The 25,818-nt window shown below is 46.0% G+C and overlaps 2 protein-coding genes across 4 annotated transcripts in view; one reads left to right on the forward strand and one right to left on the reverse strand.

Moving 5' to 3' along the window:
- Window positions 1-3,507, reverse strand: part of LOC124014442 (endoplasmic reticulum-Golgi intermediate compartment protein 2-like) — an 18,604-nt gene extending 15,097 nt beyond the window's left edge. For both annotated transcript variants that reach the window (XR_006835020.1, XM_046329425.1), the window contains exons 1-4: window positions 3,355-3,507; window positions 482-628; window positions 271-379; window positions 109-155 (exon numbers count right to left, since the gene is read on the reverse strand). Coding sequence is in view for 1 of the 2 variants with exons in the window: in XM_046329425.1 (XP_046185381.1) it covers window positions 109-155; window positions 271-379; window positions 482-587 (262 nt within the window). In the remaining variant the exon portion in view is untranslated. The remainder of the gene's footprint in view (window positions 1-108; window positions 156-270; window positions 380-481; window positions 629-3,354) is intronic.
- LOC124014440 (lysine-specific demethylase 7B-like) overlaps window positions 2,264-25,818 on the forward strand; it is a 27,324-nt gene continuing 3,769 nt past the window's right edge. Inside the window, exons 1-12 of one of the 2 annotated variants that reach the window (XM_046329421.1) lie at window positions 2,264-2,390; window positions 13,661-13,746; window positions 15,600-15,717; window positions 15,962-16,122; window positions 18,450-18,591; window positions 18,924-19,110; window positions 19,712-19,874; window positions 22,227-22,421; window positions 22,529-22,620; window positions 22,902-22,988; window positions 23,262-23,504; window positions 23,736-24,021. In XM_046329421.1, the coding sequence (XP_046185377.1) occupies window positions 2,368-2,390; window positions 13,661-13,746; window positions 15,600-15,717; window positions 15,962-16,122; window positions 18,450-18,591; window positions 18,924-19,110; window positions 19,712-19,874; window positions 22,227-22,421; window positions 22,529-22,620; window positions 22,902-22,988; window positions 23,262-23,504; window positions 23,736-24,021 (1,783 nt within the window). In that variant the 5' untranslated portion in view covers window positions 2,264-2,367. Of the gene's footprint in view, window positions 2,391-5,092; window positions 5,236-13,660; window positions 13,747-15,599; window positions 15,718-15,961; window positions 16,123-18,449; window positions 18,592-18,923; window positions 19,111-19,711; window positions 19,875-22,226; window positions 22,422-22,528; window positions 22,621-22,901; window positions 22,989-23,261; window positions 23,505-23,735; window positions 24,022-25,818 lie in introns of those variants that run through there. The other variant, XM_046329420.1, reaches the window with a different exon arrangement.

Consider the following 25,818-nt stretch of genomic DNA (forward strand, 5'->3'; position numbering starts at 1 on the left):
GTGGGGAAAATTACAGTACATCATAACACATTAATTATGCCCAAAATATGAAGGCCTACATTTCATGAATGATTCCAATAAATAATGTGTGATAAGTTGAACACTTACGTTGGCATTTCATGGCAACTGTAATATCTATGTTTATTCTCAATTTACTGTAAATGAAGAAAAAGTATTGTCAGATTCCAAGATAATGTATTGGCAGTAAAACAAAGTTCAATCTTATATAAGAGCTTATCATGATGAAACAGAATCAACAGTTCTATGTACCTTGAAAAATCTTTATCCACTTCGTATTCATACTTCATCCAGGTGTCCCGATACACAAAGAACTCAAAGAAGGCCAGCAGTGCCATGGCAGTAAATGCTATCAGGGACACTATGGATGGGCGAGAGAAGAACATTAGCGACATCATCCAAAGTTGAGGCTACTGAATCAGTATTCTGACATATGTGAGCAGTATTGAGAGTGAAATCTCACCTGTCCCCCCTGTGGCTGTGGTCTCGACATAGCTCTCTGGGACCTTGGGGAAGGCATCCAGCTCCTTAACCAGACTCAGGGCTTTCTTCCTGTACAGACGCCTCATCTTCAGGACCACTCTCCACGTCCTCCCTTCATACACCTAACCTGGGAAAGTGAAATCATACAGAATAGTCCATTATGTTTTTTTCTCTAATCTGTGTAATATAGGAATAAAACAATATGCAGGTTACCACCATCATCACTACACACATCGGTCATACCTGGCTAGGCTTGATTGGCAATGTCACTGACACCACATTCTTCCAATCAACTAACTATGTCATTTTTTTTTCAAATGAGTTACTACCCACATGTAGTGCTGAGCGATTAACCAAAATGGTGGTTATTTTTCAGTTTTTAAATGACTAATTCCTTATTTTTTCTGTGAGCTCAATGTGCACATTGCAGTTTCTCTAGCGAGAAATCAGTTCCAGCCTGAACTGTGCGTTGTAGTGGAGAGTTGTAGTTTCCAACAGGCCAATATTTTAGCACATAAAACATGGTAATTAACTACAATGAGCCATAATCCATTTCGCATCTACTTGTCAGGTCAATTTTTCTTTTTACACCTGCTGAAGGAGAGACAGGAACGCATGACCATTTAAAACAATATATATATATATTAACCTTCATTTAACCAGGTAGGCTAGTTGAGAACAAGTTCTCATTTACAACTGTGACCTGGCCAAGATAAAGCAAAGCAGTGCGACACAAACAACAGAGTTACACATGGAATAAACAAGCATACAGTCAATAACACAATATAAAAAAATTAAGTCTTTATACAGTGTGTGCAAATGGCGTGAGGAGGTAAGGCAATAAATAGGCCATAGTAGCGAAGTAATTGCAATTTGGCAAATTAACACTAGAGTGATAGATGTGCAGATGATGATGTGCAATTACAAACACTGGAGTGCAAAATAGCAGAAAAGTCAATAAAAAACTATTTGGGGTTGCGGTAGGTAGGTGGGTGGTATATGGGGCTTTGGTGACAAAACGGATGACACTGTGATAGACTACATCCAGTTTGCTGAGTAGAGTGTTGGAGGCTATTTTGTAAATGACATCGCCAAAGTCGAGGATTTGTAGGATAGTCAGTTTTACGAGAGTATGTTTGGCAGCGTGAGTGAAGGAGGCTTTGTTGCAAAATAGGAAGCCGATTCCAGATTTTATTTTGGATTGGAGATGTTTAATATGAGTCCGGAAGGAGAGTTTACAGTCTAGCCAGACACCTATGGATTTGTAGTTGTCCACAAATTCTAAGTCAGAACCGTCCAGAATAGTGATGCTAGTTGGGCGGGTGCGGGCAGCGTATGGTTGAAAAGCATGCATTTAGTTTTACTAGCGTTTAAGAGCAGTTGGAGGCCACGGAAGGAGTGTTTGTTGTATGGCATTGAAGCTCATTTGGAAGTTTGTTAACACAGTGTCCAAAGACGGGCCAGATGTATACAGAATGGTGTCGTCTGCGTAGAGGTGGATCAGGGAATCACCCGCAGCAAGAGCGACATCGTTGATATATACAGAGAAAAGAGTCCGCCTGAGAATTGAACCCTGTGGTACACCCATAGACTGCCAGAGGTCCGGACAACAGGCCCTCCGATTTGACACTGAACTCTGAGAAGTAGTTGGTGAACCAGGGGATGCAGTCATTTGAGAAACCACGGCTGTTGAGTCTGCGGATAAGAATACGGTGATTGACAGAGACGAAAGCCCAGGTCGACGAAGACGGCTGCACAGTACTGTCTTTTATCGATGGCGGTTATGATATCGTTTAGTACCTTGAGCGTGGCTGAGGTGCACCCGTGACCAGCTCGGAAACTGGATTGAACAGCGGAGAAGGTACCATGAGGGGATATAGAGTACCACGGTGAGAGTCATAAAACCTCGTGGCCAAACAAGAAAATGGTTCAAATCATTTCCCCAGTATTCACGTTTCCCATAGGGGTCTTTAGAAACGCTTAAAATAATGGCTGTGTTTCGTGTAGGCTTAGCCTTGCGTGACGTTTTGTTAACCGTGTAAATCTTTCTAGGACAAGGTCACTTTTGATGGCTAGGTTTTATGGGTATTATGACACCTCTATTGAGAGCAGCTCGTTTCTTGGCCAGGTAGCTCTAGCTGAAAATACATGATCTCAGTGATTGATAGTTGGTATTCAGTAGTCATAAAAGTATGCCTTATTTACTTTGAAGAACTACAAAATAGTGATTTTGTCAGACAGCATAGGCAGCAGCTCTATAGGATGAGATGTGACAAATAAATGTATGTGACAAATAAAATTTGATTTGATTTGATTTGATGACTTGGAATGAAATAATAAAGTCATCAAATAAGAAAACATGATATAAACAACGGAAATAAATGAATGTCAATATGATGGTTAATACAAGATAGCAGTCACCACCATCATAGTACATTTATTGGTTTATTCTATGTTATTACTGCATTTAACCCAAATTCGAAACCAAAATCTGGGATTATTTTTTAATAATGAACCGAAATCGAACCGACGTCAAAAAGCATTAATCGCTCAGCACTACCGGCACGAGGAAGTCCTCATCAGTATAATTTTAGCTAGAAAGCAACGGGGGGTTGGGGCACCAAGCCCAATATACATTCGTGTCCGTGGGCACTGGGCAATAACGTTATCTATGCAAAACAACTGAAATAGCCCACCAACGTCAATAGGATATATAGTGTTTCCTTCAATGGCTAGTGATAGTAAACATCGTACAGCCACACAACACCAGCATCACCAACGTAAACTACAACAAGTTAGCAAAGATGCTCATGGCTGTCTGAGAACCATTCATTCATAATTGTCTCTTCTTACCTCGGTTTCATGCGTCTATACTCCGGTAAATTGATTGCAAAGCAGGTATCAATTCATAACATTATAACGAGTGAAAAAAAGACGTTTGTTAGCTTCTAGCGTTCTTCACCGGGTGCTGTCTTGTTTTAGCAACACGACCACCCGCTAGGCGATATGAACTGTCAATGGTCATTTTCAATTAGCGCCACCTGTCGACGAGCTCGCGAATGGCTCTAAATGTGTTGTCATTTTACGCATTGTACACCAGATGGCGCTCGAGCCCGTGAAAATACTCTCACACCGCATTCTTTGTCTTCTTTCAAAGCTTGTTCCCTAAAATGTAGGACATTATTCCAAATGTTGCATCATTTTATTTAGTTCAAAACTATTTTGTATACAGGATGATAACTATTTGTATTCGCTTCACCATTTTAGACCTAGGTATATCATGTCTAGTATTTTGCTATTGCACAATAAATTCGTGTGGTAATGTTTTTACAACATACCTTTTACTTAAAACATACACATTAAGTATACATTGCAATTCCGTTTTCCATATTTTCATCCCTTATAATTGGCCTGCTCTGATTGCATGTTGGCACACACACTGCTTCTTCAACTGAAGTAACCCCAGCTGTTTAGACTTTATAATTAATTAAGAGGCATTGTTGGGCTCATGCACAGTTCACATCAGTAGGTTATGAGAATTTGGGCTAGGGTTAGCTAAAATTGTCCCTGACGCAACTATAAAATACCTAACCACAACCAGCCCTGCCATGAGAACAGTCTTGGTTTCCACTAATGCGATTCTGCTCAAATAGACCAATGCAGGCGACGTGTCCTGCCTGGCTGATGCTTATTCAGACACGCCGACTATGGTAACAACAGCTCATTAAAGCAGCGTGGCTCCCCACAGGGAGCTGTCATGAAACCTCAGGGAATGCCCCAGGCCATATCCACACCATCATGACTGATGGGCTTTGACCTTAACACCCTAAAATCAAGTTGTAGCAAGGCTATTTAAACATCCAAACTCAGTTACACTTACACATGTTAAAATCCGACAATTATTGGCATGTTTATGAAATATCAACTGCTAAATAGCATCATTGTCTCTCCTTAGGAGGGCTTCATAAATGGTTTTCTAGTATAAATACAGTATTAGGCACATGCCAAAGTCAGCAAATAACTGCATGTTTCCATAGGTGCAGTCACAGTGTCGCATGCCCTGCATGCATTAAGCCTACTTGACTATGCAGAGCTGCACAGATGGGTTTATGGGGGGGATGGGCACTGTCAGCTCACACAGATCAAACGGGTCGGCAGTCCTATTGCTATTCCCTGCCCACAAAGCACGTAGAGCACGTCACAAACGCTCGGTGAGAAATACCAGGCAGGGAGAGCATTTTGTTGTGTTGATCACGCTTCCTGTATTCTGAACCAGGCCATATGAGTCCAAACCATTGGCAGTGCTTTTCCTGCTGAGTGCAGCCTTGGGCACTTTGACCAAGTTGTGTCAGTTTGCATCATATCACTGTTGTTTATAGGTCAATGATCACTGTCGAGTTAAATAAAAAACAACTATTTACATCATTCACAATGTTATAAGTATAGGTGTTTGCTATTACACTGAGTAACCAGATGGAAATAAATTATTTGGAAATTGACGTCAGAGATAGGCTTGCCCCAATGGCTTGCCCATGCTTTCTTTCGCATATGATCGGGTTTCCCCTCGACTCTTTCCGCGTACCCAACCAAATCCCCGCCCCACTTTATTCCTGCGTTGTTTGGGGACAGTAGGAAGATGGCGGCGGCCCCGCTGTACTGTGTCTGCCGGCAGTCTTACGATGTGAGCCGGTTTATGATCGAATGCGACCTCTGTAACGACTGGTTTCATGGCAGGTATGGAGATGACACCTTCCTTGACACGTGCAATCGATTTAACCGACTAAACTAACAGCAGGTGCTTGGGAGTAAGCGAGGATTGTCATGCCGTTGTGACTGCTATTTGTGTGTAACGGGGTCTTCACTGGTCTCACTCTATTGACACCTCGATCGAGCTAAACTTTACAAAATAGTAAACCGAGCCGTTTTATTTCCATGATACATATTGTGAGTTAGTATTTTACTCTACTTATTGGGATATTAGTGTGTGTTGGAGGTGTGAACGTGATCTTAGCCGAAAGCAGTTTGTCAAAAGAAATTAGCCTAACGTTACTAGTTTGCTACCGTTAGCTAGCCAGCTAAGCTTGTGTATGACGAGTTGTCAATCTCAGTGATCAAAGCCAGCCCTTTAAACATTTGGTCTGTTGAAAGAAGCCTATAGGCTTCGCCTATCCAATTGAGTTGAGAACAAACTTGCCTGGTTATCGAGTAAAGGCGTGGGTTCTGATTTTAATCCTTTACTATTGAGTTGGGTAAATGAGTTGGGTTAATGCTAGTCTGCTTAATCAGCCTCTAATATACAATAATTGTGTGTTACAGCCTGATTAATCAGACTATGTTGGTGCATGTGACAGCCTGACCTGACCCTGGACTTTCCTAGTTGAGAATTTAGGCCACGCGCTTTTGTGAATTCGATTGAAATGGAACATCAATCTCTTGCACATTGGTGGCATCACTTCACTAGCCAAGTGACCTCTTGCACGATCAACATTTTTAGGGGTGAACCACACAAATCCTACTGTTTGAGTGAGTGACCTCGTTTGTTAGTGGCCAAAAACCTAAGGTGAGAAAATGATTGTTGTTATGTGGGCTTTTGATTGACAGCTCGAGGTTGGGGTATTTAAATCCCCCTTTCATCGAAAATGGGCACATGTGTTATACCCCTAGTGGAAGAAAGGAGTATTGAGGAGAAAATTAAAGACAATTAATATGACTACAATAGCAGTTTGCGTGTGTGGAAATTGCAAAGCTATTGCGTTACACTCTGTAGACTGCCAAGAACTCAACGCCCAGAATGATGGGATGCCTGAGCCAGGGAACTCAGTCTGTCATGTGCCAAAAGAAGAGGAACAAACTTTGGCGCTTCCCCATTGACTAATAACACATGTACACACTGCTCTGCTCCAAAACCAGAGGGTTCTCTACCATTCTTTCCCATCAGGCTCGCCAGAAGGAAGTGGCATGCCTCTGGCTGTGGATGGTATGCAAACGTAGTGGAAAGCAGAGAAGCTGCCATGTCTGCACCGGAATCCCGGTGCCCGCTTGTCGGCACACCACCATACTTCCAAGTGAGCCGGGGTTGTGTCTAGCTGCCTGGCCGGGAGGGCATCTATTTTCTCTCACCAGTGACTGAACCCTGGATACACCAGTATGGCTTACGGCTCCCAAACGGAACTAGGCAGAGGAGCCAACCAGAGTGTGCTGTGTTTATAAGGTGTAGACTATGGACCAGGTAGGGGGCAGAAGACAGAATGCCCTGCTAGTTTCCTAATGGCCTAACACACTGTACACTACAGGCCTGTGCAGTAAAAGAGCCTCACATCCACTGAGCAGGCGTGTGCTGCGGATGCTTCTGCTGAGACTATGGAGATGGCACTCTGCTGAGACATTGCATTACGAACGACTACAAATCCCGTATGGCGTCAGTGGCTCACGATGCAGCCCACAGACATGCGTCTCTCTCCAGGCTGCAACTCCCAGTTCATGTCTTTTTCTGGTAGAGTGTGTGGTAGTGGTGAAACAGCAGAGACTGGATGGGACATGGGAATGATTGATGGTCGCTCCACAGAGGCAGCATCAATGTACCATCCAACATGTGCTACACTCTCAGCCAGGGGAAAAGACTGAAGAGAGATGGATGCTCTCCCCCTGTCCTCCTCCTGAATGTTGTGAGAGAATTTTAATTTGTGGGAGATCTTGTGTTTTTAGTGTGTGTGACAGACCTCAGATGATGGTTAGTGTCATGTTTACATTCATTAGTGGGACTCTGTGGGGTCTTGTCTCTGGGGTATGCTAATGACAGTACTCTCAGATTGATCAATGCTGATTAGGAGGTCAACAGCATCATGTATTGATTTCCAGTCGTTTAGAGTCGTGGTATATTAGTTGGTTCGCTTATGATGAAGCAAGGGTGAACTTGGCTTCAGACTTATTCTGCAGCTGATGGGGAGAAAGGACCAATGTTTTGATCTCTTGGAAATACAATGAGGAGTTGAAAGTAGATTTTAACTAAGGATAATCACACTTAGCTGATTGCATTCCTTTTATCACTCTGACAGAAACCCTCTGAAAAGTAGCATGGCAAGTTGCATCACTGCCTGATTGACATCTACTTTGCCTACATTTCATGCTTGAATATTAGAAGAGTCAGCTCTGCTGCACTAAGGACCAATCCAGTTTGTCAGCCAGTGTAGTGTTCTTTTAGCTAAATATGCAGGTTTAAAAATATATACTTCTGTGTATTGAATTTCAGGAAGGCATTGATGTTTATGTTTAGGTACACATTGGAGCAACGACAGTCCTTTTTTGCAAATGCGCACCACATCGATTATATGCAACGCAGGACACGCTAGATAAACTAGTAATAACTACATATGGTTGATGGTATAACTAGTGATTATGATTGTTTGATTGTTTTTTATAAGATACGTTTTTAATGCTAGCTAGCAACTTACCTTGGCTTACTACATTTGCGTAACAGGCAGGCTCCTCGTGGAGTGCAATGTAATCAGGTGGTTAGAGCTTTGGACTAGTTAACTGTAAGGTTGCAAGATTGAATCCCCGAGCTGACAAGGTAAAAATCTGTCGTTCTTCCCCTGAACAAGGCAGTTAACCCACCGTTCCTAGGCCGTCATTGAAAATAAGAATGTGTTCTTAACTTAAATAAAGATGAAATAAAGGTGTAAAATAAAGTTTGAAAAAAAAAACCCCGGCCAAACCGATTTCCGATTGTTATGAAAACTTGATATCGGCCCTAATTAATTGGCCATTCCGATTAATCGGTCAACCTCTAGTTGACCGATCTAGTGGGAGAGGCAGAGACTGAGGGTGTACTATGAAGGCCTAGGTGTGTGGCTTAGGTGTATGAGGCTCACTAAAAGACGTAGGCCTATGTTGAGAGCATGTGTGAGAAGACACAAACCCAGTCCCCCACCGCCTTAGAAGAAACGACTCAGCTCAAGGCAATGCAACCTGCACCATAAACAATGAAGTTGTTCCACTCCTTCCCCAGGGGACTGCAATGTCCCATAAACAACAAAGCAGCAATCCTCTTTTGTTTTCCAGCTGCCTACAGAGAAGTACTTCTACCCTAAGCTCTCTGTAGAAGCTTAGTGATGTGGGTTAATGGTGGAGAGACGTTGTTGTGGACGAAGGCCCTTCATCAGTGCATTGTACCCCATTGATATGATGGGTATCCTTTCCTTTTCTCAGTGAGGGTGCAAATGGTCTGATTTTTATGCCCACTTGGATCCAAGTCTTTGGAAAGGCAGGAGTCAGGTGCCCTTTGGGTCTAAATGAACCCAGGCAGGTGTGTTTAACTGCCCTCACCCCTCCCCATCTCCCATCCTCTCCCCCATTAGCCATTAGCTGTCTGCCAGTTCTCTAATATAGGCGGGTTGGAGCCCAATGCAGGGGGTTTATTAAGTGCTTAACGTAATGGCTGAGCCCTCCTACAACCCTTTGTGTGTCTCGGCTGATCATTGAGACACAATGAAGCCCTCACAGTACATAGACTAATGAATAACCCCAGTCACACAGGAAGGCGGGCAGCTCCACAACAGAGGATGTAGAGGGATAGGAGCTGATGGTGGTGGGAGAGTTGACAGCTCTCCTGATTCAGGACAGGATGTTTGACCCATAGAGATGGAGAACTCATCATGGATATAACCCATTTTAGCATGGACTTTGCCATTGAGAGCTTCCACCATTTTAAAGTAGTCAACCGGGTATGGATTCCTATGAGTTGGGTGCAATCAGCCAATGAAGAAGAAGAAAGCCTCAATGGTGCTGCCCACGCTGTTACAGATTCTTTAATGGCACAGATAAAAAGATGAGTCCTCAATCTATCTCTGTGGTTTGACCTCATGCTGCTAGGCTGGTGTCTGCCCACCATTGGCAGGGCGCTGGCATTGTTTCTGGGAGAGTGGTGAGACAGTGACAGACACACAGACCCATATTAGGCTTTATTTCCCCCAGGGCTGATGTCACTTGATTTAGTACTATACACTAAATACCAAAGTTTTGTCTTCCACACAGCTCTTAAATGAAGTCAGATGTATAGTTTTGTTGCCTTCGATGGGGCAGCCTCAGTAGTTTTTAAAGAGTGAGATTGATTTAGTTTGAGGAGTCGAGGATAAGTAGCTACACAAGTTGCATCATTAACACTCCCCAGCCCTCCAGTTTCCAAGTGACTCCCCCAACCCGTCATAGCTGCGCAAAGGAAGAAACCGCATCAGTCTGGTGGCACAGTGCCCTACTTCCCCCTCGTGCCGGCCCGCGCTGTGCTGGTGTTACACAAGATGACCAGGCAGAGTAGGTGTAGGAGGTCAGCTTGGCTCTGCTCAACACCACAGCCACACGCTCACTCTGTCGCGCTCGCTCTAGCATGTCCTAACCCGACAGACAGGCAGGAGAATTCATGTCAGGCCCGGGGTGACGTAATTGGCGCGGTGACTCATTCTAGTCTCCCCAGCAAGGCCATTGAGCAACCTCAGGACTCAGGAGCCAAGATTCCAGCCCACTGCTGCATTGTAGCTCATCTTGCCTGCTGACGTAGGAAGTGAGTGGAGGTGGACTGTGGAGGTGGACTGGAGTGTACAGGCCACTCTGTAGGGTTAGGATACTGAAGGAGTTTATAGCGTTGTATCTTCTGTAAATGTGGCCCTGAGTTTTTTCCGATGACCTGACCAGGAAAAATTCAGACTGCTGTGCCACTCGGGAGACCACTAAGGCACTGCTGGAGGCTTTACTATAGATCCGGGTTCAATCCTGGGCTGTATTGCAGCTGGCCCAGACCAGGAGACCCATGATACGGCGCACAATTGTCCGGGTTAGGGGAGGGTTTGGCCGGCCGGCCGGGATATCCTTGTCCCATCGCGCTCTAGCGATTCCTGTGGTGGGCCGGGCACATACACGCTGACACAGTCGCCAGTTGGACAGTGTTTCCTCTGACACATTGGTGCGGCTGGCTTCCGGGTTAAGCGAGCTGTGTGTCAAGAAGCAGTGCGGCTTGGCAGGGTCGTGTTTCGGAGGACTCATGGCTCTCGACGTTCAACCACTCCTGAGTCCGTACGGGAGTTGCAGCGATGGGACAAGACTGTAACTACCAATTGGATACCACAAAAAAGGGGTAAAAAGTACCCAAGAAATTTTATAATAAAAAAAATATATGACACTTATCCCTACCTAAAATCAGGCGTAGCCTGATAGCTGCTGTCTTATCAATATTCTGCTGAACAGCAACACCATTGCTAAGGAGACTTAACAAGCAACAACACACCACCAGAGAAAGTTCAAGTGTGACGCTGTTTCCTGCTGGCCTTTGTTTCCCTTTACAATTTCCTGCAATTTCCACTCTGATCAACGCTGATAGTGGCTTGTGAGAACTGTGTCCACTCCTAGACAGGCCCTCTGTGAAAATAGTATCATTATCTGCTATTGAAAGCACCTAGCCTCCAGGCTAACTCCAGGACCCTGAGGGAGGGAGCTGGAACTTTAATGACTGTCATTTACCACCCTAAGCAAGTCCACCAGTGTTTTCTGCTTTCACACTGAAAGGAATTCCACTTTTTCACTCCCAACTTCAGTGAGCAGGAACTCATTTAAATGTACCCACTGAAGACCAGTCACAGAGCAGGGAGATTTGAATGAGAGGAAGACTGCAGAGCAGGAAGAAGGTGGAATTGCGTAAAGTTCATAGAGTTGTTTGCCATCTTCATGAACTCTCAAGCCTCTTAAACTAGCTACTAGAGAAACTCAGTTTGTTTGTACTTTTACAAAAGAACAGATTGTCACTATGAACAAATAGTCCCTTTGTGTCTTCTGCTACATAATATCCATGTCAGAGCAGCAACAGATATTAGTCCACATCTGTTTCTTTATGCTCTTGTCAGCTGAAACTAAAGTTTAGCTCAGACGATTTATCTTTTTGTTTACTTGAGAAGAAGCTCTTTTTAAAAGTGCTGTCTTAGATTCCTCCCATATCCCAGTGACACAAATGTTGCCTGCTGTTTTTCTCCCCCTTTACATGCATCGGTGGGCATCCACGCATAATGGCAACACTCAGAGCCTATTCACAGGATTCTGTGTGTTATTCAGCGTTCTCTTATGGAACAGAGCGTTAGTATGCACCAGAGGAATGTGTGTGTTGCTGCCTGTGGTCTGGCTGTTGTGGGGCGGTCGGGGGTTTGGTGGTGTAGGGGTTTGAGTGACGTCGACACTGTTGCAGTTCTGTGTGATACTGAGAGAAACACATGGTTGAGCTAATGGGAAAGGTCTGGCCCAGAGTGGTCTAGAGGTTATTGTTAGGGCCCAGGGAAAATCTCCTTGCCCTAACTAACTAATTCCTTGTCCGAAGGCCACTGTCCCCCAGACAAGTAAAACAGATCGCCTCCCAACTTCAAGGTTGCTTGACTTTTCGTACCTTTTAAAAATGAGGGAGCAAAAGGTCACCTGAGGTCGTCTTCCAGTACACTACCCTGTAGTGTTTCTGGCTCTGTGTTTACCTCTAACCTCTCCCTGCTCCTCATATACAACACCACTCTGTAGTGTTTCTGGCTCTGTGTTTACCTCTAACCTCTCCCTGCTCCTCATATACAACACCACTCTGTAGTGTTTCTGGCTCTGTGTTTACCTCTAACCTCTCCCTGCTCCTCATATACAACACCACTCTGTAGTGTTTCTGGCTCTGTGTTTACCTCTAACCTCTCCCTGCTCCTCATATACAACACCACTCTGTAGTGTTTCTGGCTCTATGTTTACCTCTAACCTCTCTCTGCTCCTCATATACAACACCACTCTGTAGTGTTTCTGGCTCTGTGTTTACCTCTAACCTCTCTTTGGCCTCTCTCTGCTCCTCCTATACATCACTATCCACAAAAACACAGAGTCAGAACAGTGTGTCAGTTTAGCAAAACCATGATATCTTTTGTGTCTCGTAAGTCTCAAGTCTGGCCCAACAGATGACCCAGTGAGAGAAACTTGTACGTGACCCCTTTTCCCAAAGGCTTTAAATCATGTAAGTAGGAGTCACCCCCCCCCCAGACAAAGTCAAGTATTTCATGCAGTGGGCTTACTCCTTTTGTGTACAAAACTCTCTCAATCCCTCAAACTCTCCAGAGCTTGGGCCCTGAAACCATGGATGGAGATATCAGTGAGAGAGAGCCTGTTTCCACAACAGCTTCTCTGGTGTTATGAGTAAAACGAGTCCTATATCGACAACCTGAAAGGCGACTTGGCAAGGAAGAAGCCACCGCTCCAAAACCGCCATTAAAAAAGCCAGACTGTGGTTTGCAACTGCACATGGGGACAAAGATCGTACTTTTTGGAGAAATGTCCTCTGGTCTGATGAAACAAAAACAGAACTGTTTGGCCATAATGGCCATTTATGTTTGGAGGAAAAAGTGGGAGGCTTGCAACCCGAAGAACACCATCCCAACCGTGAAGCACGGTGGTGGCAGCATCATGTTGTGGGGGTGCTTTGCTGCAGGAGGGACGGGTGCACTTCACAAAATAGATGCCAACATGAGGCAGGAAAATTATGTGGATATATTGAAGCAACATCTCAAGATATCAGTTAGGAAGTTAAAGCTTGGTTGCAAATGGACAATTCCAAATGGACACTACTTCCAAAGTTTAGGCAAAATGGCTTAAGGACAACAACGTCAAGGTATTGGAGTGGCCATCACAAAGCCCTGACCTCAATCCTATAGAAAATTTGTGGGCAGAACTGAAAAAGCCTGCACAAGCAAAGAGGCCTACAAACCTGACTCAGTTACACCAGCTCTGTCAGGAGGAATGGGCCCAAATTCACCCAACTTATTGTGGGAAGCTTGTGGAAGGCTACCTGAAATGTTTGACCCAAGTGAAACAATTTATAGGCAAGGTTACCAAATACTAATTGAGTGTATGTAAACTTCTGACCCACTGGGAATGTGATGAAAAAAAATAAACGTTTAAATAAATAATTCTCTCTACTATTATTCTGACATTTCACATTCTTAAAATAAAGTGGTGATCCTAACTGACCTAAGACGGGGATTTATTTTACTAGGATTAAATGTCAGGAATTGTGAAACTGAGTTTGAATGTATTTAAGGTGTAAACTTCCGACTTCAATTGTGTATATACTGACAGTAATGTGATGTCTCCTGTCTCCCCACAGCTGTGTCCAGGTGGAGGAGCACCATGCGGTGGATATTGACGTTTACCACTGTCCTAACTGTGAACCCCAACACGGACCCTCCTTGAGTCAGTATTCCAGTCTGTTTCTGTGTCTGTCCATCCTGTCTTTTTCTCGGTCTTCTCTTCCTCAGTCGGTCTCTCTCCATCTCTTTTCTCTCCTATCTGTTTTACTACCATCTCTCTTTATCGCTGTCTCCCGCGCTGTCTCCCGCGCTCTCTCTCTTTATTGCTGTCTCCCGCGCTCTCTCTCTTTATTGCTGTCTCCCGCGCTCTCTCTTTATCTCTCTCTCCTGCACTCTCTCTCCCGCGCTCTCTCTCTCTTTATCTCTCTCTCCCGCACTCTCTCTCTCACTTTATCTCTCTCTCCCGCGCTCTCTCTCTCTTTATCTCTCTCTCCCGCGCTCTCTCTCTCTTTATCTCTCTCTCCCGCGCTCTCTCTCTCGCTTTATCTCTCTCTCCGCGCTCTCTCTCTCGATTTATCTCTCTCTCCCGCGCTCTCTCTCTCGCTTTATCTCTCTCTCCCGCGCTCTCTCTCTCGCTTTATCTCTCTCTCCCGCGCTCTCTCTCTCGCTTTATCTCTCTCTCCCGCGCTCTCTCTCTCGCTTTATCTCTCTCTCTCGCTTTATCTCTCTCTCGCTTTATCTCTCTCTCCCGCTCTCTCTCTCTCTCTCGCTTTATCTCTCTCTCTCCCGCTCTCTCTCTCTCTCTCGCTTTATCTCTCTCTCTCCCGCTCTCTCTCTCTCTCGCTTTATCTCTCTCTCTCCCGCTCTCTCTCTCTCTCGCTTTATCTCTCTCTCTCCCGCTCTCTCTCTCTCTCGCTTTATCTCTCTCTCTCCCGCTCTCTCTCTCTCTCGCTTTATCTCTCTCTCTCCCGCTCTCTCTCTCTCGCTTTATCTCTCTCTCTCCCGCTCTCTCTCTCTCGCTTTATCTCTCTCTCCCGCTCTCTCTCCCGCTCTCTCTCCCGCTCTCTCTCTCTCGCTTTATCTCTCTCTCCCGCTCTCTCTCCCGCTCTCTCTCCCGCTCTCTCTCCCGCTCTCTCTCTCTCGCTTTATCTCTCTCTCCCGCTCTCTCTCTCGCTTTATCTCTCTCTCCCGCTCTCTCTCTCTCCCGCTCTCTCTCTCTCCCGCTCTCTCTCTCTCCCGCTCTCTCTCTCTCTCGCTTTATCTCTCTCTCCCGCGCGCTCTCTCTCGCTTTATCTCTCTCTCCCGCTCTCTCTCCCGCTCTCTCTCCCGCTCTCTCTCCCGCTCTCTCTCCCGCTCTCTCTCCCGCTCTCTCTCTCTCGCTTTATCTCTCTCTCCCGCTCTCTCTCTCGCTTTATCTCTCTCTCCCGCTCTCTCTCTCTCCCGCTCTCTCTCTCTCCCGCTCTCTCTCTCTCTCGCTTTATCTCTCTCTCCCGCGCGCTCTCTCTCGCTTTATCTCTCTCTCCCGCGCTCTCTCTCTCGCTTTATCTCTCTCTCCCGCGCTCTCTCTCTCGCTTTATCTCTCTCTCCCGCGCTCTCTATTTGTTCCGTCCCCCGTGCCTGTTCACTCTTCCTCTTTTTCTCCATCCCTCCCCCTCTCTCTCCCTTCATGGCTGATGGACTGTCCCCAGGAGAGCAGCAGAGTCTCCAGTCTGATTTAGAGGAGCCTGACCCCTGAGAGCCTGGGGCCAGACATTAACAGGCTAATTGAATGGAGCTGTAATCTTTTGACTTAAATGGGTCCTAGCCCTCACCTTGGCCTCTGTGCTCGGGGTTGAACGGGGAAAATATATTATCAAGACTAATGACTATCCATAATTCACAAGGCTCTGTTGGTTTAAGGGAAGAAAATTGAATACAGTAATAATTTGTCTCCGGTCTGTCACTGGCTATAGTGATCGTTTTCGTGAAGGCTGTGGCTTTCTGTGAGTCTGATGTTCTGCGTTTCTCCTCTTGCAGTGAAAAAGCGCAACAACTGGCACAGGCATGACTACACCGAGCAGGACGATGGCACCAAGCCAGTGCAGGCTGGCACCTCTGTGTTTGTCAAGGAGCTCCAGAACAGGACGTTTGCCAGGTAGGAGCCCAGAACACCTACCACCGAGGACTCTATTGCCAAGCTAGACCCACTCTCACACCTGCACAGACAACGCACGTTTCCTCAGCAGTCGTGTTTCTATGAACAAGACTGTGATCTTTGTTTTTAGTCACAATACTTAACATGTATTATGTTCTTAATTTCTCTCATTGGGCATTTACATAGAGTTGAACATATCAACAGGAATTAGCCATTAACCATTGTCTGTGTGTGTGTGTTGCAGTGGGGATGAGATCCTGCAGTGGATGGCTGGGGAGCAGGTGACCCAGAGGTACCTGGAAAGCCACGGCTGGCAGTACCCCATCGCTGTGTCCAACATAGAGGGACTGGGACTCAGGCTGCCTCAAGCATCCTTTTCTGTCAAAGATGTGGAGCAAGTTGTCGGTAAGGACATAGAGAGAGAGTGTACATGTGTGTGTGTGTGTGTGTGTGTGTGTGTGTGTGTGTGTGTGTGTGTGTGGGGGGGGGGGGGGGGGGACATGCTCAAGCACCCTGGGCTTTTCTGTCTAAGTAACTAAGTGGGGTAGTAGGGCAGACATTTAGCATGTAGCACAACTAAGACTGATAACCAACCCATCCACTGCCTGTCTACTGCACGGGATGCCTATTTGATAGGACATATGTGACCTGCACCTATTGTTTTGAAATAGAATATAATTAAAAGCTAATGAATGCATTCTCTGTCAGATAATGAGCGCCTAACGTTGTGCGGACGCCATCTGTCCATCAAACAAGTTGCCAGGTTCAGAGGGTATTTAGCCCCTTTATCAATCATCTCCCAAAGGCTGAATAAGCCCTACAGGAGGGGAGGGCAGGTCTTCCTCAGCCCCCAACAGGACCACCTCTGCTCTCTATAGAATAGAAAGGCCTGGTACCACAAGGCTCCTATTACAAGCCCATTACTAACCCACAGCTATCTGGACCGACTGGATGCCCAACGCAACCCAAAGCTGCTTGTGTTTTATCATGGAAGTTCATATTCCACCCTCTGCCATGCTCTGTTGAGCATTAAGCTGCTTGTGTTTTATCATGGAAGTTCATATTCCACCCTCTGCCATGCTCCGTTGAGCATTAAGCTGCTTGTGTTTTATCATGGAAGTTCATATTCCACCCTCTGCCATGCTCTGTTGAGCATTAAGCTGCTTGTGTTTTATCATGGAAGTTCATATTCCACCCTCTGCCATGCTCTGTTGAGCATTAAGCTGCTTGTGTTTTATCATGGAAGTTCATATTCCACCCTCTGCCATGCTCTGTTGAGCATTAAGCTGCTTGTGTTTTATCATGGAAGTTCATATTCCACCCTCTGCCATGCTCTGTTGAGCATTAAGCTGCTTGTGTTTTATCATGGAAGTTCATATTCCACCCTCTGCCATGCTCTGTTGAGCATTAAGCTGCTTGTGTTTTATCATGGAAGTTCATATTCCACCCTCTGCCATGCTCTGTTGAGCATTAAGCTGCTTGTGTTTTATCATGGAAGTCCATATTCCACCCTCTGCCATGCTCTGTTGAGCATTAAGCTGCTTGTGTTTTATCATGGAAGTTCATATTCCACCCTCTGCCATGCTCTGTTGAGCATTAAGCTGCTCTGATAGGAAGCAGCACAGGTGTTGTGACTGGGTGGAGACAGAACACAAGCAGGATCAGGTTACCTACCTCCTTACAGATGGGACACAAGGGGGGACAGGCCTGGAACCTGCTGTCTCCTGGGGTTACCCAAGCCTAGACTATGGTCGGACAGCTTAGGATAAACCTCCTGGCATTTGGCACCTCCCAGTACTTAATGTTGTTCCTCCTTGTTGGGGGTAGGTGAAGTTTTCAGTCTAAATATCATGTGAAAGGTTGGTGTCTGGAAGGACCCTACAGGGTCTAGCTGGAGTGAATGCCAGGTGTCGGTGCATTGCGTAAAACACAGGAATAGTTTGACCATGTGCTACCAGCCAATATAAAGGTGTAGTGTGGAGTATTTACTATGGTCCGTTTTGGGCTTGTTGGCTGGTACTGACAGAACGAACACACTCTGTTCTGCTCTCTCTGTTTGGCTAGCTACCCTAACTCCAGCTGTTCAATGTCATCAGACGCTGTCCAGCTGGACCCGCTGTGTGTGTGGTGTGTAGGGGGTTGGGGAACATTAGGGGTGTGTGGGTTGGTGGTGGGAGGATCACACACAAGCACCAGCTGTCCTGTCCCCACACTGCCGACAGGCCCCCGTTTCCGGCCCTCTCTCCCCGGCTTTCACTGTGTCGTTTGATTCACTGCCTCCCAGCTGTGTGTGTGAGTGCTGGTGGGTTTTTACCCTCACACCCATTAAAGACAGTGGCCCCTTCCCCAATCTCCACCTCTGGGACTCATATGGACTGGACAGATTGTCTGGCCCTCACCCCCCGCCCCCCACTCCATCCACTCCTATGGTGTATTGGCTGTGCCGGTCTCTCCCTTAGGAGTTGTACAGAGACATGGAAATGCCGGAGAGCTTCAGAGTTCAGATCCCCTCGCCCACTGACTCCCATTTAAAATGCTTATCCCTGTTGTCTGTCACTTGAGTAGGAATGGTCCTTTCTCCTTAACCAGATGTAGTATATCTGGCTGAATGGTGCAACTGTTAGACTGTAGACACAAAATGATGATGATGATTCCATGAGCAGACTGATACCACGTTTTGCTGTCTGCTCCACTATATGACGGCTTGGTCATCATTCGCTTGTCGTCCACAGGCGGTGACAAAGTCATTGACGTCATCGACGTGGCCAGGCAAGCAGACAGCAAGATGAAGCTGAAAGAGTTCATTAAGTATTACTACAAGCCTCATCGGCCCAAGGTGCTCAACGTTATCAGCCTGGAGTTCTCTGATACCAGGTAAGCTGTAATTTGGTCCTACTTCTAATAATCCATTGCCGACTCTCTCTCCATTCAAATGGATACATTTTAAATGAATGCTATTTACAAGACACGCAAACAGAAACCAAGAGCATCCACAGACTGCTGTCAAGTTCTTCATGATTCACAAGAGACAAACAAGAATGAACACAAACATTCAACAATACATTATGTACAGCTCATGACAAAAGTGATCAAACTGCTTATTATCAATGATCTCATTATTTAGTCAATTTCAGCACTTTTTACTGTGATTTTTGACCCTCTTAAGTAGCCATTACCCCTCTTACCGCTCACTCTCTCCCCCCCAGGATGGCAGATCAGGTGGTGGTACCTGACATAGCTCAGAACATGTCCTGGGTGGAGAACTACTGGCCAGATGACTCCTTCTTCCCCAAGCCCTTTGTCCAGAAGTACTGCCTCATGGGGGTTAAGAACAGCTACACTGACTTCCACATAGACTTCGGCGGCACCTCTGTGTGGTACCACGTTCTCTGGGTGAGTGGGTGTTAGCCTAGTGTCCATGTAGGACATGTAACTATCAAATCCTAGCAGTGAGCTGAGTGCAGTTTGGCAAGTCAATGAAATCAACTGTGTCCACAACATTATTTGGTGATAAATCGATGGCCTGGCTCGCTCTTTGGCATTCCTCTCACCACTTGTAATGCGCGCTGACATTTAATCAAGTATGTTTGTACATGGGGGAGCTATTTATAGCAATCTAGGCTGATTGGTACCCTGGCAGAAGTTCCCGGGGGAATTCTGTCCCCGCCGTGGTCATAAATGATCCCACCAACGGCAACAAAGTAACCAACCGCTGCTAATCACAAACTGTGCTTTGTGTTCATGGTGACATCACCAGGCTGGCAGGCAAGCACTCTCCTTCGCTATAGAAGCAATGTGCAGCTCAGCTTGTGAAAAACAGGAAGAAAGAAATCCCCTGGTGTGAAAGTCAAACACATCTGTGTGTCTGAAATGAAACATCTTTGCAGGCATCTGAGTGCTTCTAATTTTAGTCACATTCTGATGTTTTTTTGGTTTCAAATGTATTTTATTTTTATGAACTCTCGTTAACTCTCTCTACTCTCTGTGTTTCCAGGGTGAGAAGGTATTCTACATGATCAAGCCGACCCAGGCCAACCTTGCACTATACGAGGCGTGGAGCTCCTCCCCCAACCAGAGTGAGGTGTTCTTCGGGGACAAGGTGGACAAGTGCTACAAGTGTGTGGTGCAGCAAGGAACCACGCTGCTCATCCCCACAGGTGTGTGTGTCACAGGAGGCTGGTGGCACCTTAAGTGGGGAGGCCGGGCTCGTGGTAACGGCTGGAGCGGAACAGGTGGAATGGTATCAAACACATGGAAACCATGGAAACCATGTGTTTGATACCATCCCATTTGCTCCATTCCAGACATTATGAGCAGTCCTCCCCTCAGCAGCCTCCACTGCCTTCTCTTGTAACAGGCCATGTGTTTAGTTTTCCTGAAGAGCTAAACCGCTTCCATTAGGCTTGTGTTCCTGGAACCATAGTGTAGATGAAGAGGTTACTACTGACGATGGAGACTGGCCCTGTGAGCGTGTGACACAGAAACCCCTCTGGAATTAGACAGTGTCCTTAAAAGACCTTTTCCACTGTGTCCTTAAATACCTCTCTCACACGCCTGCTTTTGGTGATGTATAAATAGACTGGTAGTCTTGTCTGCCCCTCCGTAGAGAAACCTGTCTATATCCTCAAAAAACAAAAACAGTCTAGTTTCCCAGGGTGCCTGCCTGGGAAAAACACTGATGACATGTCATTGCCAAGTGAATTTGGAAAAGGAATCTTTGCTCAGCCACAGCCTAGACACTAGACACACCCGTCTGTCTATATTGTCGTAACACAATAGGAAGTTCCCTAATGGAACAACAGCACCAGTAATGTTATGAAAGGGACCATATTAGCAGCTCTTGGGCCTACTTTATCCTCAGCCAAGCCTCTGCTATAGCATGTGACTTGTAATTCACCTCTCACATTCCACCCCATGTCTTGATGCCGTAACACGTCTAGAGAGCTGTGAACGGGCGACTGCAGTAAGCAGAACCTCATGGTTAACACATGCTCCTTGTTCTCCTCAACTCCAGATGGCTTTTAGAGGGGTTTCACTCATGTCCTTTGTGATTTAACCCCATCTCACCATCTCTGTTATCACCACAAGGATCCTTCCATAAGCTTACCTGATGGGGGCGGTCGTATTTCATTTGTAGATCACAGGGTTCCATGTTTTTTTTTGCCTGTGGAGATCACCTGAGGATGATGTAAAACTATACAGGATATGTCATCGGTTCAGAACAGCAATCGTGTGCAACTCAACAGACTTTTCAAAAGTTCAGGGTATCCATACATTTCTGTGTCAATACTCTCATAGGAACAAGAAGGAAAACCCACACGTTTTAAAATGCTCCCAAAGTTGTATACCTTGCCTCCCGGGTGGCGCAGTGGTTAAGGGCGCTGTACTGCAGCGCCAGCTGTGCCACCAGAGACTCTGGGTTCGTAACCGGCCGCGGCCGGGAGGTCCGTGGGACGACGCACAATCCAGGTTGGATGCTCGCTGTGTTAAGAAGCAGTGCGGCTTGGTTAGGTTGTGTATCGGAGGACGCATGGCTTTCAACCTTCGTCTCTCCCGAGCCCGTACAGGAGTTGTAGCGATGAGACAAGATAGTAGCTACTAACAATTGGATACCACGAAATTGGGGAGAAAAAATTCACACACACACACACACACAAAAAAAAAAGTGTATCTTGAGTAAAGGTTAAGACTAATCATGACCAGGGCTTCAGCTGTGTCTTTTACAGGGGGTTAAGGGGGTGTGGAGAGGTGGGATAGATATTTGGGGAGGGGGTAGAGCACAACATACTTGGCCGCTCAACCGCGGTAACCCCGTAACCGCGTCTGTGCCTGCAGTATCAGTGCTGCGTCACCGCCGTCTCTGCTTTCTGTTCTCTCCGGAGGTATAAAGAGCACTGCTTTATCTTGACCAGGTCAGGCAGGCCTGATATGACCCTGTATGTTTGTGTTGTCAGGTCAGTTTGTGTGCCAACAGTGTGTGTGTGTGTGTGTGTGTGTGTCGGTTTTTATCAGGTTGGGTGTTTGTGTGTCAAATGCCAACCTTTTTATGCCAGTAAAGTAGATGTCGGAGAGGGAATGTGACGACAGACCTGACGGAAACACAACATTTGTCTGTAAACTTTCCAATTGTCGTCAAAACAAAATGCGCTGGACAAGATGTCGATTTTTGTGTCGATAAAATGAACTATGCGATGGAACTGCCTTTGTGTGCAAATGTTGATATAATAACCATCATATTGAAGTAAACTTGGAGTCACACGATGACATGGTGTGATATTCCCACTACGACTCATGAAACCATGCAGTTTATTAGGATACAGATGTTAAAACTTGTGAACATCACAGGGGGGTGAAAGGCTTGATGCTCCTTTCCAATGGGTCTTATTCTGGTGACATGATGATCGATGCTTGGCTGCTGTTTGACGAATACAACACCTAGCCAGTGTCCATGTATTACCAGTCAGTGAGTCAAACATTGACTGTGTGTTTGTGTGTGCTGCCCTCTGCAGGATGGATCCATGCCGTCCTCACGTCTCAGGATTGCATGGCGTTCGGAGGCAACTTCCTCCACAACCTCAACATTGGCATGCAGCTCAGGTGTTACGAGATGGAGCGTCGTCTGAAGACTCCAGACCTCTTCAAGTTTCCCTACTTTGAGGCTATCTGCTGGTATGTGGCCAAGAACCTGCTGGAGACCCTGAAAGGTGACTGAAGCTGTAAAATCCACATATACTACAATGTATTTATTGGCTTTTTACATTTTATTTTGCATGCACGATAACAAATATAACGCCTTTGTTCTCTTTCTCAGAGCTGCGAGAAGACAACTGCCCGCCCCAGACCTACCTAGTGGAGGGAGTGAAATCTTTAATCAGTCCACTGAAAACCTGGCTGAAGAGAGAGGTGAGGGGCACAGAATGAAATGTGATTTTTTTTTTTTTTTTCTCCATTGTATCTTTGGATGATGGTACTGGCTTCACCTTCTCTAAGCTGCACCTGACTCTGTTGGCTGATGTATATCTAGACTGAATGGTTTATCTCCCAGCTGAGCTCTGATGATGGGGGGGGGGGGGGGGGGTCATAGTGGTTTTCCCCTGGATCTGATGACACTGTGCCAGTGGTGGAAACACAGCCTCTCTGTTCAACTCCACCTTAATTGTGTGTGTGGAACATTGTGACTGCAGGTTACGGAGCCCACCAGCGAGGTCCCGGACCATATCAGGCCCAACCGTCTCATTAAAGAGCTGACCAAGGAAATCCGCTACCTAGAGGTAAGGTCTGAGGATGGAGGGCCTGAGGAGCATCACCTTTGTGTAGGTGGAAGAGCACTCGATCTGAGGGGCTGTATGAGAAGTGCTTCAAATCCATCTTTCAGGATCATGCAGTATGTCACTGACGTGATGGATTTGTTGCACATTATTTGTAACTGCCAATCTGTCTCTTGCAGCTTCCTTGTCCATAGACGTAGATTAGATTTAAAGATTGAGGTTATGTTCAAACCCCTCCCTCCTCTAATGGTGTTGTGTGTGTGTGTGTTCCAACAGGAAGACCAGGCCAGCAGTGGTGGCACCAACAAGCCAGTGAAATCTCAGGGAAGCGGTGGAGGCCAGTGTCCGGCCACGCGCTCCACGCTGGAGAGGGTGTGCCCGGCCCGTCAGGCACGGCGGGCAGCCCGGAGACTCCGGGAGCAGCAGGAGCAGAGCCCTAAGGTTCCCTCTAACCTGGAGATCCTGGAGCTGCACACCAGAGAGGTGCTCAGGAGGCTGGTGGTGGGCCCTCTGGAGGAGGTGAGAGGAGCAGGACAAACTCCCACAACGTAAAACTAGCATGTCACACGCTCTCTGGCATACGTCATATTTAAATGCCTTGTTGTTATTATTGGAAATGATCATTAGATCAATCAATAAACCACATTTAGTATTTTCTGTTCATTACTACTACAAAAAGCAATACTGTTCCCATACTAGACAAAGTAATACCTGTGTTGAATGAGTCCTATAACTCTGTCTCTACCACAGGACCCTACCTTCTGTCCCCCGGTGCATGGGAAGTTCAACATGGTGTCCACCGCCTCTGCCGCTGCTGCTGAGAACCCAGACACACACCTGCGTCTCACGCTGCACAACGGACGGATCATCCGAGACGCGAGGAGACCAGGTAGTAGCACGGCTAGCAGCCCGGTGAAGGCGGGGAGTGAGCGGTCGTCCGTGGGCCAGCTGAAGAGCAGAGAGGAGATGAAGACTGAGTCAGACCAGGAACGGCAGCACAGTACTATGGGAGGAGAGGAGGAACCAGGACTTCTCAGTAAGTCATGATGCTGAAGCAATTCACTATGTATGTATATACAGTCGTATGAAAAAGTTTGGGCACCCCTGACAATTTCCATGATTTCCATTTATAAATAATTGGGTGTTTGGATCAGCAATTTCATTTTGATCTATCAAATAACTGATGGACACAGTAATATTTCAGTAATGAAATGAGGTTTATTGGATTAACAAAATGTGCAATATGCATCAAAACAAAATTAGACAGGTGCATAAATGTGGGCACCTCAATAGAAAAATCACCTCAATATTTAGTAGAGCCTCCTTTTGCTAATATAACAGCCTCTAGACGCTTCCCATAGCCTCTATTGAGTGTCTAGATTCTGGATGAAGGTATTTTGGACCATTCCTCCTTACAAAACATCTCCAGTTAAGTTTGAGTGTTGCCAAGAATGGACAGCCCGCTTCAAATCATCCCACAGATTCTCAATGATATTCAGGTCTGGGGACTGGGATGGCCATTCTAGAACATTGTACTTGTTCCTCTGCATAAATGCCTGGGTAGATTTTGAGCAGTGTTTTTGGTCGTTGTCTTGTTGAAATATTCAGCCCCGGCGTAACTTAAAGTTTGACTGATTCTTCAACATTATTCCCAAGAATCTGTTGATATTGAGTGGAATCCATGCGACCCTCAACGTTAACACGATTCCCAGTACCGGCACTGGCCACAAAGCCCCACAGCATGATGGAACCACCACCAAATGTTACTGTGGGTAGCAAGTGTTTTTCTTGGAACGCTGTGTTCTTTTGCCGCCATGCATAACGTCCCTTGTTATGACCAAATAACTCAATCTTTGTTTCATCAGTCCACAGCACCTTATTCCAAAATGAAGCTGGCTTGTCCAAATGTGTGTTTGCATACCTCAAGCGACTCTGTTTGTGGCGTGTGTGCAGAAAAGGCTTCTTCCACATCACTCTCCCATACAGCTTCTCCTTGTGCAAAGTGTGCTGAATTGTTGAACGATGCACAGTGACACCATCTGCAGCAAGATGATGTTGTAGGTCTTTGGAGGTGGTCTGTGGGCTGTTTTTGACCGTTCTCACCATCCTTCGCCTCTGATATTTTACTTGGCCTGCCACTTCTGGCCTTAACAAGAACTGTGCCCGGGGGTCTTCCATTTCCTCACTATGCTCCTCATAGTGGACACTGACAGCTTAAATCTCTGCGATAGCTTTTTGTAGCCTTCCTCTAAACCATAATGTTGAACAACCTTTGAGAGTTGTTGTTTTGAAGCCCCCATGTTACCACTCTTCAGAGGAGAGTCAAAGAGAACAACAACTTGCAATTGGCCACCTTAAATACCTTTTCTCATGATTGGATACACTTGTCTATGAAGTTCAAGGCTTAATGAGCTCACCAAACCAATTGTGTGTTCCAATTAATCAGTGCTAAGTAGTTACAGGTATTCAAATCAACAGAATGACAAGGGTGCCCACATTTTTGCATAGCCTATTTTTCACATCTGATTTAATTCCATAAACTTAATATTGCTACACTAAAAATCTGTGTCTGGACAATACCCCAGTACTCAGCTTTTATTAGAAAATGAATGGCATGCCACTGTGGTCTTTTTCTGTGACAACAGAGTGTATATATGTATATGTGTGTGTGTGTTGTATGGTTTATAATCTGACTCAACTTTGTCAGTTTATTGACCTCATTGTCCCAGACACACCATGCTTTCTAAAGGGTCATGTTGTTGACTAGGTCTAGTAACTTGTTGACTTGGCCACGGAGAGGGAATGTTTCCTACCATTATCTGTGGTTAATGAT

The sequence above is a fragment of the Oncorhynchus gorbuscha genome, linkage group LG25, assembly GCF_021184085.1.
Source record: "Oncorhynchus gorbuscha isolate QuinsamMale2020 ecotype Even-year linkage group LG25, OgorEven_v1.0, whole genome shotgun sequence".
Lineage (NCBI taxonomy): Eukaryota > Metazoa > Chordata > Actinopteri > Salmoniformes > Salmonidae > Oncorhynchus > Oncorhynchus gorbuscha.